Source organism: Hippopotamus amphibius, chromosome 14 (genome assembly GCF_030028045.1).
Source record: "Hippopotamus amphibius kiboko isolate mHipAmp2 chromosome 14, mHipAmp2.hap2, whole genome shotgun sequence".
NCBI lineage: Eukaryota > Metazoa > Chordata > Mammalia > Artiodactyla > Hippopotamidae > Hippopotamus > Hippopotamus amphibius.
The window spans coordinates 48,172,832-48,188,097 of record NC_080199.1 but is presented as its reverse complement, the minus strand read 5'-3'; the positions used below and the strand labels follow the sequence as shown (position 1 = coordinate 48,188,097).

At 37.0% G+C, this 15,266-nt stretch overlaps 1 protein-coding gene across 6 annotated transcripts in view; it reads right to left on the bottom strand.

The window, feature by feature from the left end:
- Positions 1–15,266, bottom strand: part of DIAPH3 (diaphanous related formin 3) — a 485,817-nt gene that overhangs the window by 407,091 nt on the left and 63,460 nt on the right. For all 6 annotated transcript variants that reach the window (XM_057707607.1, XM_057707608.1, XM_057707613.1 and 3 more), the window contains one exon: positions 2,655–2,759. In XM_057707607.1, coding sequence (XP_057563590.1) covers positions 2,655–2,759 — 105 coding nt within the window. The remainder of the gene's footprint in view (positions 1–2,654; positions 2,760–15,266) is intronic.

The window sequence follows — 15,266 nt, the reverse complement described above, 5'->3', positions numbered from 1 at the left end:
TCTGGACCCTTTCATGAAGCGGGGAGACCTTTCTCAAAAGCCCCCACCAGACCCAGCCATCACTGTACTGGTCAAACCTGGATCACATACTCATGCCCTAGGATGTTAGAAACATGTGAATCTGGCATTGTTAGCCTCTAAAAATGATATCTGCTTTAGTAAATTTTAATAATCTTTCCTAACTGAAGAAATTCAGCTTTACTATTTGGCCACCCATAAAACAACCTAGTTTGATCGATGGTTTTTATAGTTTTTTGTTTTTTCCTATTTTAAAACCAAAGTGATGTCCTTTAGGGCTAGTTTGAGGGTTAACACTTCTAAAGCATTTCCAAATCATCAACTATAGGCATCAATACCATTTTCCAAAAATAATATTAATGCTTACCCACAAAAGAGAATCTCAAAGCAAATTCTAAAGCTAAAATGGTAACATCTGACAAACTCCCCACATCCTCTCTAGAACAACATATCTATGAACTTTGATTGTTTTTCTCAGAGAAACTTTTTCAGTACTCATTAACCTAAATATACTGGCATAACAAAGTCCATATCCTAGAGTTAATAAAATGTGTTTTTATTTCCAGAGCAAAAAATAGGTGACTGGTCAGCTTGAACTTTCTACAATGTTAACCATTTGCTGAATTATTCAGAACCCTCATAGGAAAAGCCATGACCCTCCACACACCAATTAAATGCTTTAATCATACTTCAGATAACTAGCATATTTCAATCCTGATAATCTAATTATCTAATCCTGGTAAATAAATTCCAACCTGAGTCCAAAATAATTAGAGGACTAAACTTTAAAATCAGTGAATGTAAACTGAAACAAATCCATTATGAAGAAGTTCAAAATGGTTTTTTCTATTAAAAAGTCTATTTATCTTAAATTCCAGATTTAAACTGTACTATTATGCCAAGGTTTTCTAAACCAGTTCTAGCTAATGAATTATCTCTTCTAATTACATTAAGCGGATTCATGCTTGTTGGATTTAAAATTCCCTAACAGGCGACTCTGCCCTGATAACGCTACATAAAACAGTTACACCATCTCCACTCCCCCTGCTTTCTTTTCCCCACATCACGTGTTTGTGTGTCTCTGTCATGTGTGTCACATGTTGCTCCATAGGCTACAATGACACACTATCTTGGTGCTCAATAGCCAGGGCTTTAAATAGTGTCTGACATACAGACATTTAATAAACGTGTTCAGTGAACAAATGAACGTCTTAGAAATGTAGACTCACTAATAAAAAATCTGTATGTTTACTGAGATACATTTACTTATATTTTTAATTATGGTGTAATGATTTCAACAGTAAGAATAATAAAGAAATCACAAAGAAAAATAAAAAACAAACAATTGCTATTATGACCACTGCTACCACAAGAAGAAACCACCAGTTAAAAATCTGTTATGTTCTAATCACAGTATAAACAATTTAATTCTAACAACAAGCCTATGGTATAGGTGTTAGCCCCATCTTATGCACAAGGAGACTGAGGATCAGAAAGATAAAATAAGATGTCCAAGATCAAACAGAGGATAAATAGTCAATCCAAAACATGGAGCTCTGACTCCTAAATCCCCACTGCTAATTTGTGATGGCTGAGAATCATCAAGGGACAAAAGCAATTAATCTCTCAATGGCAGGATACAGAGCCCATCTATAGAAAGAACTGGGAAAAGCACAGTACTCAGTGAATTCTACATCTGAACATCAGGCTGCCAAAAACTGCGATGTTTAAAAATTAAGCATCACTTGAGTCTTTCTTCCAAAAGAAATACCTCAGAGTCACTGACTGGTCTAGTAGAATAATGGAGTTAAAGTATAAATAACTTATACTCTTATAAGCTGGCCTTAGGTTCAAGTATCCAGTGAACACCTCAGTGTGTTTAGCTATTTTTCTCCAGTCCCATTCTATTTCATGTTCAGCCAAAGCATTTCCTATTGCCTTTCTACCAAGCCTTGCTTCTTCATTATCTCCCATTTTATATTTTTCATCCAATCCACTTAGTCACAATTTTTTTTATGATGGGTCAAGCTCATTTGTTGTTCCATGAAATAAATGTAATTGATTCTGCGTGCCAGACATGTTTCTCAGACATTTAGTCATTACTTCCACCCACATATTTTATGTTTCCCTAGAAAAGTGGCAGCTATGTGGAGGCTTAATGCTCCTTTCAGTGTCTACATTCATAATTTGTTACAAGCTAATTTTATCCACAGGGAAACTCACAGTAAAGATATGCCTCTAAGCCACTATTATGTACCCTGATTCAGGTCGTTAGAGTAAAATCAGTCTCACTTTTCTACAATACAAATATTATCCTAATTTATAAGTGACATTAGAAATCAATACCCATCTTAATTCACTAACAAGGAAAGGTGTTTTAGAGCGAGTAGACCAAGCAACCACAGCATTTCTTAACAGTGTGAGTGGCTAAAAAACAAAAGTAGTTTAAAAGGTATACAGTGAGAAATACTTTTAAATTAAACAAACTTATTATAATACTTGCACCTTTAATAATACATTCAAAAGCCTTCTGATTACAGTTGCCCACAAACTTAGGCACTTCATCAGACAACTGTATTGTTTTCCATACTACACCATGTTTCAGTAGTATTTCTCAATTTGACAGTTTTACTTACTGTCTTGGAAGCAGTATTAATGTACTGCATCACCATTTCTTTTTTGATACTGAAGTCCTTTTCCCGCAATGGTGCCTTTTTGTCTTCATTTAAATTCATATCTTCCTGGAAAACACCATTAAAAAGCCTCGTTTTAGAATCTAAGTAGAGCAGCAATTCTACATACACAATGAACAGAAAATCAATAATTTGTGACTAAAGCAGCATTAATTGTTTTGGAATGATTTACGTGCAGTTCTGCTTGGAGAAGAGAGAAAGGAGCTGGAGATACGGACGAGAGTATTCTAGGTCGTTTTAGCAGGTAAAACACCAGAAAAACCTTTTAAATTCACAGCAGGCTAGTAAAATTACATTCACACCACTATAGATAATAAGTTGAAGATTTCTGTCTTCCATAAGCCTATTAAGATTCACAATTCATATATAATTGTGAAATATACTATTATATAAAAATATATATACATATTTTTTACAACAGCTGCACCATTCTGAAAGCACTGCTCCATGTATCATAAAAATTAAAAGGTAAACAAGCCAATCCCTTTCTGGATTCTGATAAGCTACAAGCACATACCAAATACCTATTTGGATCCCAGCAAAAAGCAAAGCATTTTACAGTTTTAACTGTCTCTTCTCCACCCCTATCAAAAATATTCATTACCTAGTTAATTTATTGACTGTTTTAAATCACACAAAAGTTGCACTCATCAAAAGAGGTACCACCTGAAAGCCTAACATTTCTCAACAGCACCAACCAAACTGAGGGTTTAAGTAACCTAGATCTTGCTACAGGCCTAATTCTGACTAAAAAATGCAGGTCAGGAATATCCACATAACGATATGAATTGCGACCAGGATCTATCAATTAAGCTGCTTAAGTAAGAGGCTATTCTGACAAAAGGAGGGAGCCTGAGGTAAGACAGAATGGCTGAAGGAGAGGGCAGCTCAAGTGGATTTCCTCCTCATCTTAGCCTTCAGTCATCTGTGTGCAATGTAAGACACCTGAATGTATCTAAACTCCACATCCACTCAGAAACGGGCCCATAATAATCAGGACTTTGGGTCACCTAGAGAGCCCAGAGAGTCAAATTTCTTCTAAGTTTTATAAGGGTGCTACAATTCAAACACTGCAGTTTATGCCTTTAGCTGACTCAGTTTTTGGCTACCAAACCTTTGAAGCACTTAAAAGCCAAAATTCCCTTCATTTCACCTTGATATAAAATTTAAGATCTTAGAAGTGGTTCCATTTGACACTCCAATAAAAGGTAGTAATTAGTAATGTCACTCTGGCTGTTCTGGTTAGAAATATCCTATTATGTGAATAATGGTTTATTTTGTTTCTTTTTCTCTCTCTAAGCCAGTGATTTTAAATAGGCCTTAACACCACTTAGGAAGCATTTTGGAAATGTCTTGGGGCATTTCGGTTGTCATGGTGACTGAGATGATGCTACCAGCATTTACAGGGGAAAGGTGTGCTAGACAATAAGAAATTGTCCTGCATCCCACAGAGAGATACACAGAGAGAAAGAGAGAGGGAAAATCATAATTATCTAAGCCTAGACTCTAACTCAACAAAATCAGATGTTTGACGGAATTAATAGGTAAATTGTTACATACTGAATACTTTATATTACATAACTTTAATATACACTGACTTTTCCAATTATCCAACTACTCTGCAAATTATAGTTACACTGTTTTTGTTTTAAGCTTTACCACCATTTGTGCTCCATTTCTGAAATTTAAGTATCCCAGGACAATACTGCTTGTGGTATCTGAATCAATAGAACAGCACACCTATCTCAACCTACATCATAGCTGCTGTACTCACAGCGGCATGAGGCAAAGATTTCAAAATGTGACTTTACTATAACTTCTTTTTTTTTTTTAATTTATTTATTTAATTTATTTATTTGCTGCATTGGGTCTTCGTTGCTGCACACGGGCTCTCTCTACTTGCTGAGAGCGGGGGCTACTCTTCATTGTGGTGCGCAGGCTCCTCATTGTAGTGGCTTCTCTTGTTGTGGAGCACGGGTCCTAGGCGCGTGGGCTTCAACAGTTGCGGCACATGGGCTCAGTAGTTGTGGCTCACGGGCTCTAGAGCACAGGCTCAATAGTTGTGGCGCATGGGCTCAGTTGCTCCGTGGCATGTGGAATCTTCCCAGGGCAGGGCTTGAACCCGTGTCCCCTGCATTGGCAGGCAGATTTTTTACCACTGCGCCACCTAGGAAGTCCTACTATAACTTCTTGAGTAGTCAATGGCCAATTGTTTACATAGAAATACATACTGTTTTATTATATAGTACAGTAAGGCATTATATTGATTTTTTTTTAATTATGAGTGAAGACAGTTTATATAATCTATAAAGAATTTAACTAGGAAAAAGTAACGATGAAGTTAAACAACAATTGTTATAAAAGGTGTGCGGAGGGATACCTAAGAGCACTGAGAACGTCTATTTAAATTATTCACTAAATTTTTTATTTTCTGTCTAAGGGCCAAACATGACCCAGCCTCTTTAGCCAGCAAATTAAAATACTTAATAGATATAGAAAACTAAAAAACAGAAAGCCCATTAGCTGTGGCTGAAATCAAAATAAAATTTTAAGGTGGAGAGTTGTAAGAAAGAAGAGGCTACTGCTTTCTTTCTGGAAAGGCATCTTCAAGATGACATGAGCTTATACACAAAGTTGTATATTTGGAATTAAGGAAGAAACCCAGAGTTCTCCCAACTTCTTTCTTCTGGCCTATCCCACCTCTCTTGTCTAAATATGACACTCAGCTCCATAACAGAAGTTTGATGACAGTCCATGCTCAAAAACAAAAGGAAACAAAGAAGAAATGATACTACAGAGAAGTCTGGAATCAACTAGATAATCCCACGAACCTTCCAGGAGCACTCACTAGGTACACAACTTCATCTAACAGATGGTCATTTCTCATTACATCCAGGAAGAAATGGCACTTGAAAGAGTAAGAAAAATTCTGCCCTTTACAAAAGGAAAAAGAGAAATAAGGGAGTGATGGAAAGAAAAACATATATGCGTATGTATCTGTGTATAAAGAGTACAGGATTTTTAGAATTTTGAATATCTATCAGTGAAGAACAGGGCTAGAAAGAAGAAAACTCTACGAGACACTGCACTCAACTTCTGAGGGTCACAGAGGTCTAGTGAAATATATTGTAAGCTTTTTCCTGGAAAACACACATCCATATTTTATGTTACAATTCCAATTCAAGTTACGCTAACTAAGTATCTTCCAAAGCTATCCAAGAACCTGGAGCTGGCGGGGCACTGGGGGAGCCAAGCATTTTCATTTAATAAGCCCCTGCCTTAAGGTAAAACCTTCAGTATGAGAGTTTGAATATCCCATAGTCTAATAAGCTCCATGTATGTATTACTGAACAGAAAATACAGGCTCATAGAAATGAAATGACTTTTCAGAGCTGGCTGGTTGTTAGAAGCTTCAGAACTGGAGCCCAGACACCCAGTCTAGTACAGTTTCCAGGTAACTGCCCTTGTGACCAAGTCATCAATTTTCACATTACTGATTTCACATCTGGTCAGTATGATCATATCCCATTTCCACTGTCTTAGGTCATGTTCCCTAGAGGCAGACCTGAGACAGGGATACAGGTGCAGGTGATTAATGTGTGGGATGCTCTCAGGAAAAGGGGAGTAAGAGAAGCAAGGCAGGAAAGGGACACCCGAAAATGTGGCCTCAGCTGGATTCTCCTTTCAGCTTGAATTGGAGGGAGAGGCCAACCTTGACACCACCCAAGTCAGTCAGCCATTGGCTGCAGGACCCCAGTTCCCTGAAGCCAAATCTCTTGATTAAGAGAGGAGCTGTGAGGACTTCCCTGGTGGCATGGTGGTTAAGAATCTGCCTGAAGATTCTGCCAATGCAGAAGACACGGGTTCAATCCCTGGTCTGAGAAGATCCCACATGCCATGGAGTAACTAAGCCTATGTGCCACAACTACTGAGCCTGCACTCTAGAGCCCTTAAGTCACAACTATTGAGCCCGCATGCCACAACTACTGAAGCCTGTTCACCTAGAGCCTGTGCTCTGCAACAAGAGAAGCCACTGCAATGAGAAGCCTGTGCACCACAACGAAGAATAGCCCCTGGTCGCCACAACTAGAGAAGGCCTGCGTGCAGCAACGAAAACCCAACACAGCCAATAAATAAATAAATAAACTTATTAAAAAAAAAAAAAAAAAGAGGGCAGCTGTGAGCTACCAGGAGCCAATATTCACACCTGGGTATGCTTGCACCAGCCTGGTGAAGGGGGTCTTGGAGGGGCATCAACAGTGTCCACTACACCATTTGAGAATAACTTACTTTATATTATAATAAGGTTTCTTTCTATGCAGAACTGAATAATACAGAAACCTACATTAATGGCCTACACAACAATATAAACCACTGTGTGTTAACCAATTCTTCCATTCAAACATAGGTCAGGACATCTACTACACTGTTTAGATACAAAATAATCTGTAGCTACAGATTTTGTAACAGCTCTGAAAAACAGCTTATTACAACTATATATTGAAATATATGTAATTCATTAAATGTCTGCAATAAATAAAATAATGAACAGGAAATACATTGAATACACAACTGTACAGGCCTGAGGAATAATTTGAATGGGGCTAATATTTCCATGGATGTGAGAAAAATATCTATTTCTTTAAATGGAAAAACCTTATCAGTTAGCTATTTAACTGAATATATCTCATTCAAAAATATTTTCTGAGCAGTCATCAATCAAAACTTTAGTTTCTGTCAGTCTGGTTTTGTTGTTAAAGTTCTATTAATACCTTAGCAACATAAATTATGAATTAACTCATTTATAGCACTACCTACATATACATGTTTAAACACAGCTTTTTGCCTGGGGAAATTGGGAACTGCAGCATCAAAAAGTAATTTTCCTCTAGTTAATTACTTTCTAATTAAAAACTACACCTAAATTGAATCACTGTGCTATTTCACTTTGTGAGCCTGACTGGCACTAGAGGCAGATTTCAGAAATATAGGGAAGAAATACTGAAGAAAAAAAAATGAAAGGCATGCTACAAAATAACCAGTATTCTTTGAAAATGTCAAGGTCATGAGAGATGAGGAAGTACCACTGATCAAGAGATGAAAGAGACATGGCAAACCAAACACAAGATGTGATGTTGGGCTAGATGCTAGAATAGGAAAAGCACATAAGTGGGAAAACTACCAAAATCTGAATAAAGTCTGTGGTTTAGTAAGTACTGTACCAACATTAATTTCTTAGTATTAATTGCACTAAAGTTATATAAGATGTTGGCATTAGAAGAAATTGGATGAAGGGTATAAAAGAATCCTCTGTACTATTTCTGCAACTCTTCTGTAAGTCTAAGACTATTTCAAAATAATTTTTTAAAACTAAATTAAAATATTCATAAAAATTCTGCTATAAAAAATAATTTGAAAAAAACAAGAAAAATGGAACATCCCAAATTCTTTAAAAACATAGTAATTTTTTTTAAAGTCCACGAAATAAAAGGAGTAAGTTTGTAGTGTATTTGGCTACAATAAATACACCCCAACTTAACGGAGGGGAGGGAAGTAAAGAAATCACTATCAAGACAAATCTGAGGCTACCAAGAGGAAGAGTTAAGACACAGGTAACAGAAGTCCATTCAAAACCTAAAAGTCAGGCATCCTCTGGAATTTTCCAAAACACGAAAGTTCAAATTTCTCATGTCGTTCCATTTCCATTCCAAATCTGCTCTGTGAACCATCCTTCTCATTCATTCTCCCAGCAACCCTTGCTCCATCTTTTCACAAGGACCTGGTATTTCTATAATTTTAAATAATGGTTAAGTTTGAGCCCGGCACTGTGCTAAAACACTTATAAGCACAGTTCATTTAGTACTCACTAATAACCCTTTGGGGTATGTACTATCCTCTCCTTACTGAGGAGAGAACTGAGACTTTGGGAAATTCTGTAAGTTGACCACAGTCCTGTAGCTTTGATTTGTCTCTCCATTCTTATTTCCATATTAGTTATCTCCATTATCTAAAATCCACTTCCTCTGGTGCTAATGCCATCTGACATGCTGGTAGCTGACACCTTGTGTTGATTCCTCTGCCAGCCCATGCCTTGATACCCACAACCAGCAATCTTCATCTCCACTTTCCTCAGCCATGGTCTTCATGACCACACCTGGGCCTTTTCATTATCTAAAAACTGTTCCACCTCTAGTATCACCATAACCTCCAACATCCTTTTCTCAGACCTCAGTCTTCTGTTTTTCCAAGTCTCCCACTTCCAAGACACCTATTTTTGGATCTCAATAAAACTTCCAGTGTCATGACCCCCTCCATTTTCCCCCAATTAGGCTAACTCTATGGTCCATCACGTCCTACAATATTGATGGGAAATCCTAGTAGTCTCTCCTCAGAGAATACTTACTTCAAACTTGCCATTCTCCAGAAGCTATGAAACCATCACTTCTACCTATCATTTTCAGTAAGCAAATCTTAATTTCCTCTGTGAAAAGGAACCTATTATTCAATTTCCTGTTTCCTCTATTACCAATTTACTTGCACACTAATTTTTCTGTACCAACTCCTCTATCTATCCAAAGATAATCCCATTCATTTATGCTCTGGATCCTCTTTCCTCTCACCTCCTAAAAGGGCACTGCACATCAATTACCCTGTTTCAATCCCATTTCACTAAATTGTTCTCAGTTGGTTGGGTCTCAATATATAAGCCTGTTAATCCTTAATGGATTAAAAATTAAAAGAAAAAAGCTTCCCCTCAACCCTAGCTCTCCTTTATATATGCCCTTCTCTTTCCTCCTTCACAGATAATTTTTAAAAGAATTTTTTTTCTACACTTGCTGTCTTTCACAATGCATATACTTTTCACACATTTGTCAAATGAGATATAACAAAAATTCCCAAACAGAATTTGCTAGTCCTATTTTTGCACAAACATGAAATGCAGGTAAATTTTCTGGGAGATAGAGCTGGAGCCAGAGATAATACTCATAGCCCCAGCCTAGAACAATAACAGAAACAAAGTCCAGTTTCAGAGGCAGGGTCTGCAGGCAGTGGTACCGGCACAGGTAAAACCGGCCAAGCTAAAATCCATCATGGCTTCAGGGAGCACTGGCAGAACCACACACAACATCCGTGACCTGGAACAGTCAACGTGTGGCTGAGCCCTGCACAGCGGCATCTGCTTGAGGGGTGAAGAGGGCTGAGATCCCACCAAGACTTTGCTCGCCAGGCTGTGTGACTCTGTGTGGAGCTGTGTCCTCTCAGAGGAAAGAAGGTATACACGTTTTTCTAACTTGCACAAGGACACCAAATGGGTGGTTGCAGCCCTGACCTGGAAACCAGATCAATGACATGTAGTCAAGCCAGCAGCTTTTAAGATGCTCCAAAGGATTCTTCCTACATGTCAGATGGGGCTAGAAGTTCCCACAAACCAGGAAAATCCAAGTTTGCTACTATTTTTAGACACTTGACTCCATCCTAAGCTGATAAAATACTGACACAAAATAAATACCTTCCACGTTTTCTTTGGCAAAACTAAGAGAGAAAAAAAGATGTAATCTTAATACTTATGCACATATATGTAACTAGTGAGCACCAAGGAGTAATCAGAGAGTAGACATTTTTTCAACTGAATTACAAACATTAGACTCACTATTTTCATTCATGGATGTGGATTTTATAAGACAACATGCTCATTACATTTACTTACATCAGGCTGAGTAGGATAGTTAACGCCATGGAGAGTCAGACTAAATTTAAAATGATTGACTATTTGGAGAATTAAGCTAATATATAAGCAGCAAGTTGAAGATGGTCAGGTGCGAGGACATTCACCCAGAGAGGAAAAACACTACAGACTGGCAGAAGCATGGCTAGAGTTATAGAATGGATCCTGAAAAATCCCTGCAATAATGGATCAAAACATTCGTATGGATCAATAAGCATAATATTAAAAGGCAAAAATTGGAAGCACAGCAATAATCAAAACCAAACACTTATTAAGTCAACAGCTACCATCTCATTTCAATAGTGTTCAATGCTTTGTTTCATGGGGTAAAGCCAAAATAATTGTTCTTGGTAGCAGTTTTGCTAACATTTTTTTTAATACAGCCACAAATTGGTTAAGCATTTTAAGAGGTACACAATGATCCCCTAATTACTTCTAGTGAGACCTCAGTGTTCAACATCCCATAAGCACAATTTTACCCATACTTCTTCTGAAAGTGTAAGTCTGTCCTCACCACTCTGGAATTCATCCTCCACATCACACACAGTCAAAAGGTCTTGCTGATGCTTCTCCCTACTGAGGTATGTTCTTACTACCATGTGTGGTTTAATGCCAAATAAAAAATCAAAGATTTCATGATCTCATTCCAAGTAATTATATACTCTCAAATACTGCACGTTAACTGAATCTCATGTAGTTCTGCAATTTAATAAATTGTATTCTTAGATTAGGCTTAAGTAAAATTAGAAAACCTGTAAAAGATAAATACAACCAAAACCCTGGAACTTGGAATTAACTTTATTACTACTTTATATTCAAGATGCCCATAAATATGCTAAAGCTATAAAACAACTTATCTTTCTTTGTCCATCATTTTTACTATGATCTTATATAACCATTTATAATAATCCTTTCATTTTTTTACATAGCTATGATTATGAAGAGGTCAGATTTTTTGGTTTCACCAATAGTGGGGCTGGATTCACTGTTATATTCACAATGTCCTTACTCAATCCCAATTAAAATTAATAGGAAATCAGAGAGCTAGCTCATTAACAGGACAGCAGCTAGAAAATAGCATTCACCCAGAGACTGACAATGAACTCATAAACATTATTATTCAACCGAATATTCTAACTGGAGCTTATAGAAAGAGTGCAAACTATCTCAATTTGAAACCAAATTTCAATTTAACCTAATGCCAGTATCAGGGAATAAACACACGTGAAATATACCACCTTCTTTTCATATACTATAAATTTTAGCAGAATACAAAAGAAACGAGATGAATATGCAGCATGCTGCACAATTCTAATTTATTTTGTAATATAATCTGGCTGGAACTGTTCAAGCTTAGGCATAAGCACCTACAATCACAGGCAACTGCTACACAATCCAGCAGAAAAGAACAATGCTACTTATAAAAAGGGTTTCATTCACTTATTTGCTTTTCAACTTTTTTAAACAAATGGCCATTTCTTCATAAATTACATAAAGGATAAAATGGTCATTTGACAAAACACAAAGGCTGACTTTTCTAGAGAAGAAAATAAGACTGGAAAAAAGCCTCCACAGTTGCAGAAGGCTGTATCTGCTCACTTCCTAATTAGTGAAAGAGCAAGCTTAAACATTAACATAACCTTTATCCTTTTAAAACTCCCCTTGCTAACCATTTGACTTGTTCCATTAACTCCCACTAGGCAAAATCCAATGCTCCTAAATCATTTATTTTCTCATTTATCTGGATCTAGAAGAAACAACGAGACACTGACATTATCCCCCTGACAAACACAACCCATGAATCAACTTGACAATCGCCTTACACTTCCACCCCCTCTTCCCCCCTCCTCCCGCTATTTGGATTATTATTTGGATTGCTTTTAAACAAACTTTCCCTGAATTTTTCAATGTCTACCTAAAGGAAAGGGAGAAGGATGACAACTAATAGATCAGAACAAAGCATTACCACAGAACGTCTCTCATTTTATCTGGTCAATCCAAAATATACTTTTATTTTATAGTTTATAAGAAATAAAAAACACCCATGACACAGAAAAGTAGATTTGTAAAAAATGCTAATAGTTGAAATAACGAACTGCTAGTAGGAATCTATAGCAGTCAATAAGCACTTAAAGAACTAACACAAAGGAGTCTTCACTGGTTTCTCTTTTCATTCAGACTGCTGGCGACCCTTAGGACATCACTTACACATCCAACACAATAGGTATTCATTTGTCTGACTGAGGAAATAGCTATGCATAAATCCTTAACACCAATGATGAAAGAGGAAAAAAAGATTTAGAAAGAAAAAAGAAAAATTATCTTTAGCATGTACCCAAAGAGTGGCAACACAGAATAAAGATAGCAAGAAGAACCCTCCTCCCACCAACCACACCAAAAAGTATCAAATTCAATTTTAACGGTTCACTTGAGCTCTTCTTTCTTCCTCTGGACCTTAGGGTTCAAAGATATCTGAATTGACTACAAAGCTAAGAACACAGAGACATCTCAGTATTTAACTCTATGTGTACCATTTTATATCTTTTCTTGCTTAGACATGGTATTCACCAAAGCAGAAGAAACAGACCAACTCATTCAACAATACGTGCAGTACGCACTCTGAAGGCACGAAGGGAACAAAGGTGAGTAAAGGTAAATGTTCACAGTCTAATAAAATATAGTTCTTATGAAAAGATTAGAAAACTGACCTAATGAAATAATAAATAAAAGAAAACAGAAATGTATCATACATTTAATTAGTAATGGAGGATATACTCAGTTTAAAGGATAAAAATTAGCAGAGCCACACGTCTACCCTACTGGAAGGCGAGTCTAGTAAAGGGCTAGCCAACTTAATTCAAATAACTGAAATGTAAAATGAAAAAAGGCCTTTACTAAATACTTTAGGAACACGGAAAAAACAAAAACAAAACAAACAAAAAAAACATTAACTCTTTTCTGGGGTTTTCTACTCAGTGCAACGAAAGGAAAAAGAAAGGAATAAGAATAGGAAAAGATACAAAAGTTAACCACAGATATTCTGATTACATGCACAGAAAAATATGAGGAACTCCACAAATAATAAAAACTGAGAATTCAGTAAGATTACTGAACACCAAAAGCAACACACAAATTAATAAAATTAGTACGTAGTTTACTTTTTTAGAAATACTGGTTACATTTTAGAAATAAGCCAAGGAATAAATCTCATAAAAGATGTATACAACCTCTAGGGAGAAAATTATTAACTTCACCGTTTAGAAACAGAAAAAAATCTAAATAGATAGATGTAATATATCCAATGTTCACAGAAAAATTTAATATCACAAAGGTAATTTATTCAGTCTAAATCAATAAATTTATTGCAATTTCAAGCAAAATCCCAACAGGGTTTATAATAAAACTTAACTAATTGATTGTAAAATTAATATAAAATCACAAAGGGGCCAAGAACAGTCAGCACAATTTTGAAGAGGGGAACAGAGTCCTAGATATGAAGACTTATTATACCGTTATAGTAATTAAGACAAGGGATATAAATGCAGAGCTAGACAAACAGACCAAGGGACAAAATCAAACCTCAGAAACAAACCCACATATGAGCAATAACTTGATGTATAACAGTGCAGATATTACAAATGATGGTCAAAAATGGCTATTCAATAAATGTTGCTAGAAAAACTAGTTATCCATATAGGAAAAATATTCGATCCATTTCTCACATCACACATAAAGATACATAAATCTAACAATTTTAGAAATATAGAAGAACATGGGACTTCCCTGGTGGCGCAGTGGTTAAGGATGCCGGGGACACAGGTTCGATCCCTGGTCCAGGAGGATCCCACATGCCATGGAGCAACTAAGCCCATGTACCACACTCTAGCCTGCGCTCTAGAGCCCAGGAGCCACAACTGCTGAGCCCGCATGCTGTAACTACTAAAGCCCACACGCCTAGAGCCCATGCTCCACAAGAGAAGCCAACACAATGAGAAGCCCACGCACCTCAATGAAGAGTGGCCCCTGCTTGATGCAACTAGAGAAAGCCTGCGCATAATGAAGACCCAACGCAGCCAATAAGTAAATTTTTAAAAAATTCATTAAGAAATATAAGAGAACAAACCTATGATGTCAAGCTAGAAAGGGAGTTCTCAAATAATATACTGATGACATATTTAAGACCATTTAAAAATCAAAATGGACTAACTATGGTTCAGGCAACCGATATGGAGCCAGACCATTGTTGATGTGGTTTCAGACACATTCTTGCATCACTGAGAACTTGAATTTCTCTGAACTGTATCAAACTCAAGGACAGACCAGCCACTTCAAAACAATATCTGCTAGTATCTGCTAGCTACACCCTTGTAGTTTTCTAACAGAGAACAAGCCTGACTCCATATTGTATCTATCCCTTTAGCTCTTACCTTTGTGCTCTGTTGCCTGTGCTTGGTCATGCTGGCTCTGCACCTTTGTAAAACAATGCTGCCTATAGCCTGACATATACATGATAGCCCATTCATAAGGCTCTGTCTCCCAGGCTTGACCTTTAAAGGTGACCAGACCTACCTGGACAGCTGCAAGAATAAGGGATTCCTGCACCAAGAAGTTTGCAACAACCAGCCACACCTCCACCTCTTTTAGTATAAAAGAAGCCTGAATTCTAACTCAGGTAAAATGGCTCTTTGGGACCCTAGTCCACCATCTTCTAGGTCTGCTGGCTTTCTGAGTAAAGTCAGTATTCCTTCCCCAACACTTCATCTCTCCATTTCTTGGCCTGCAAGGAGCAAGTACCAGCTTGGACTCAGTAACAGTTTCAAAGTCATCTC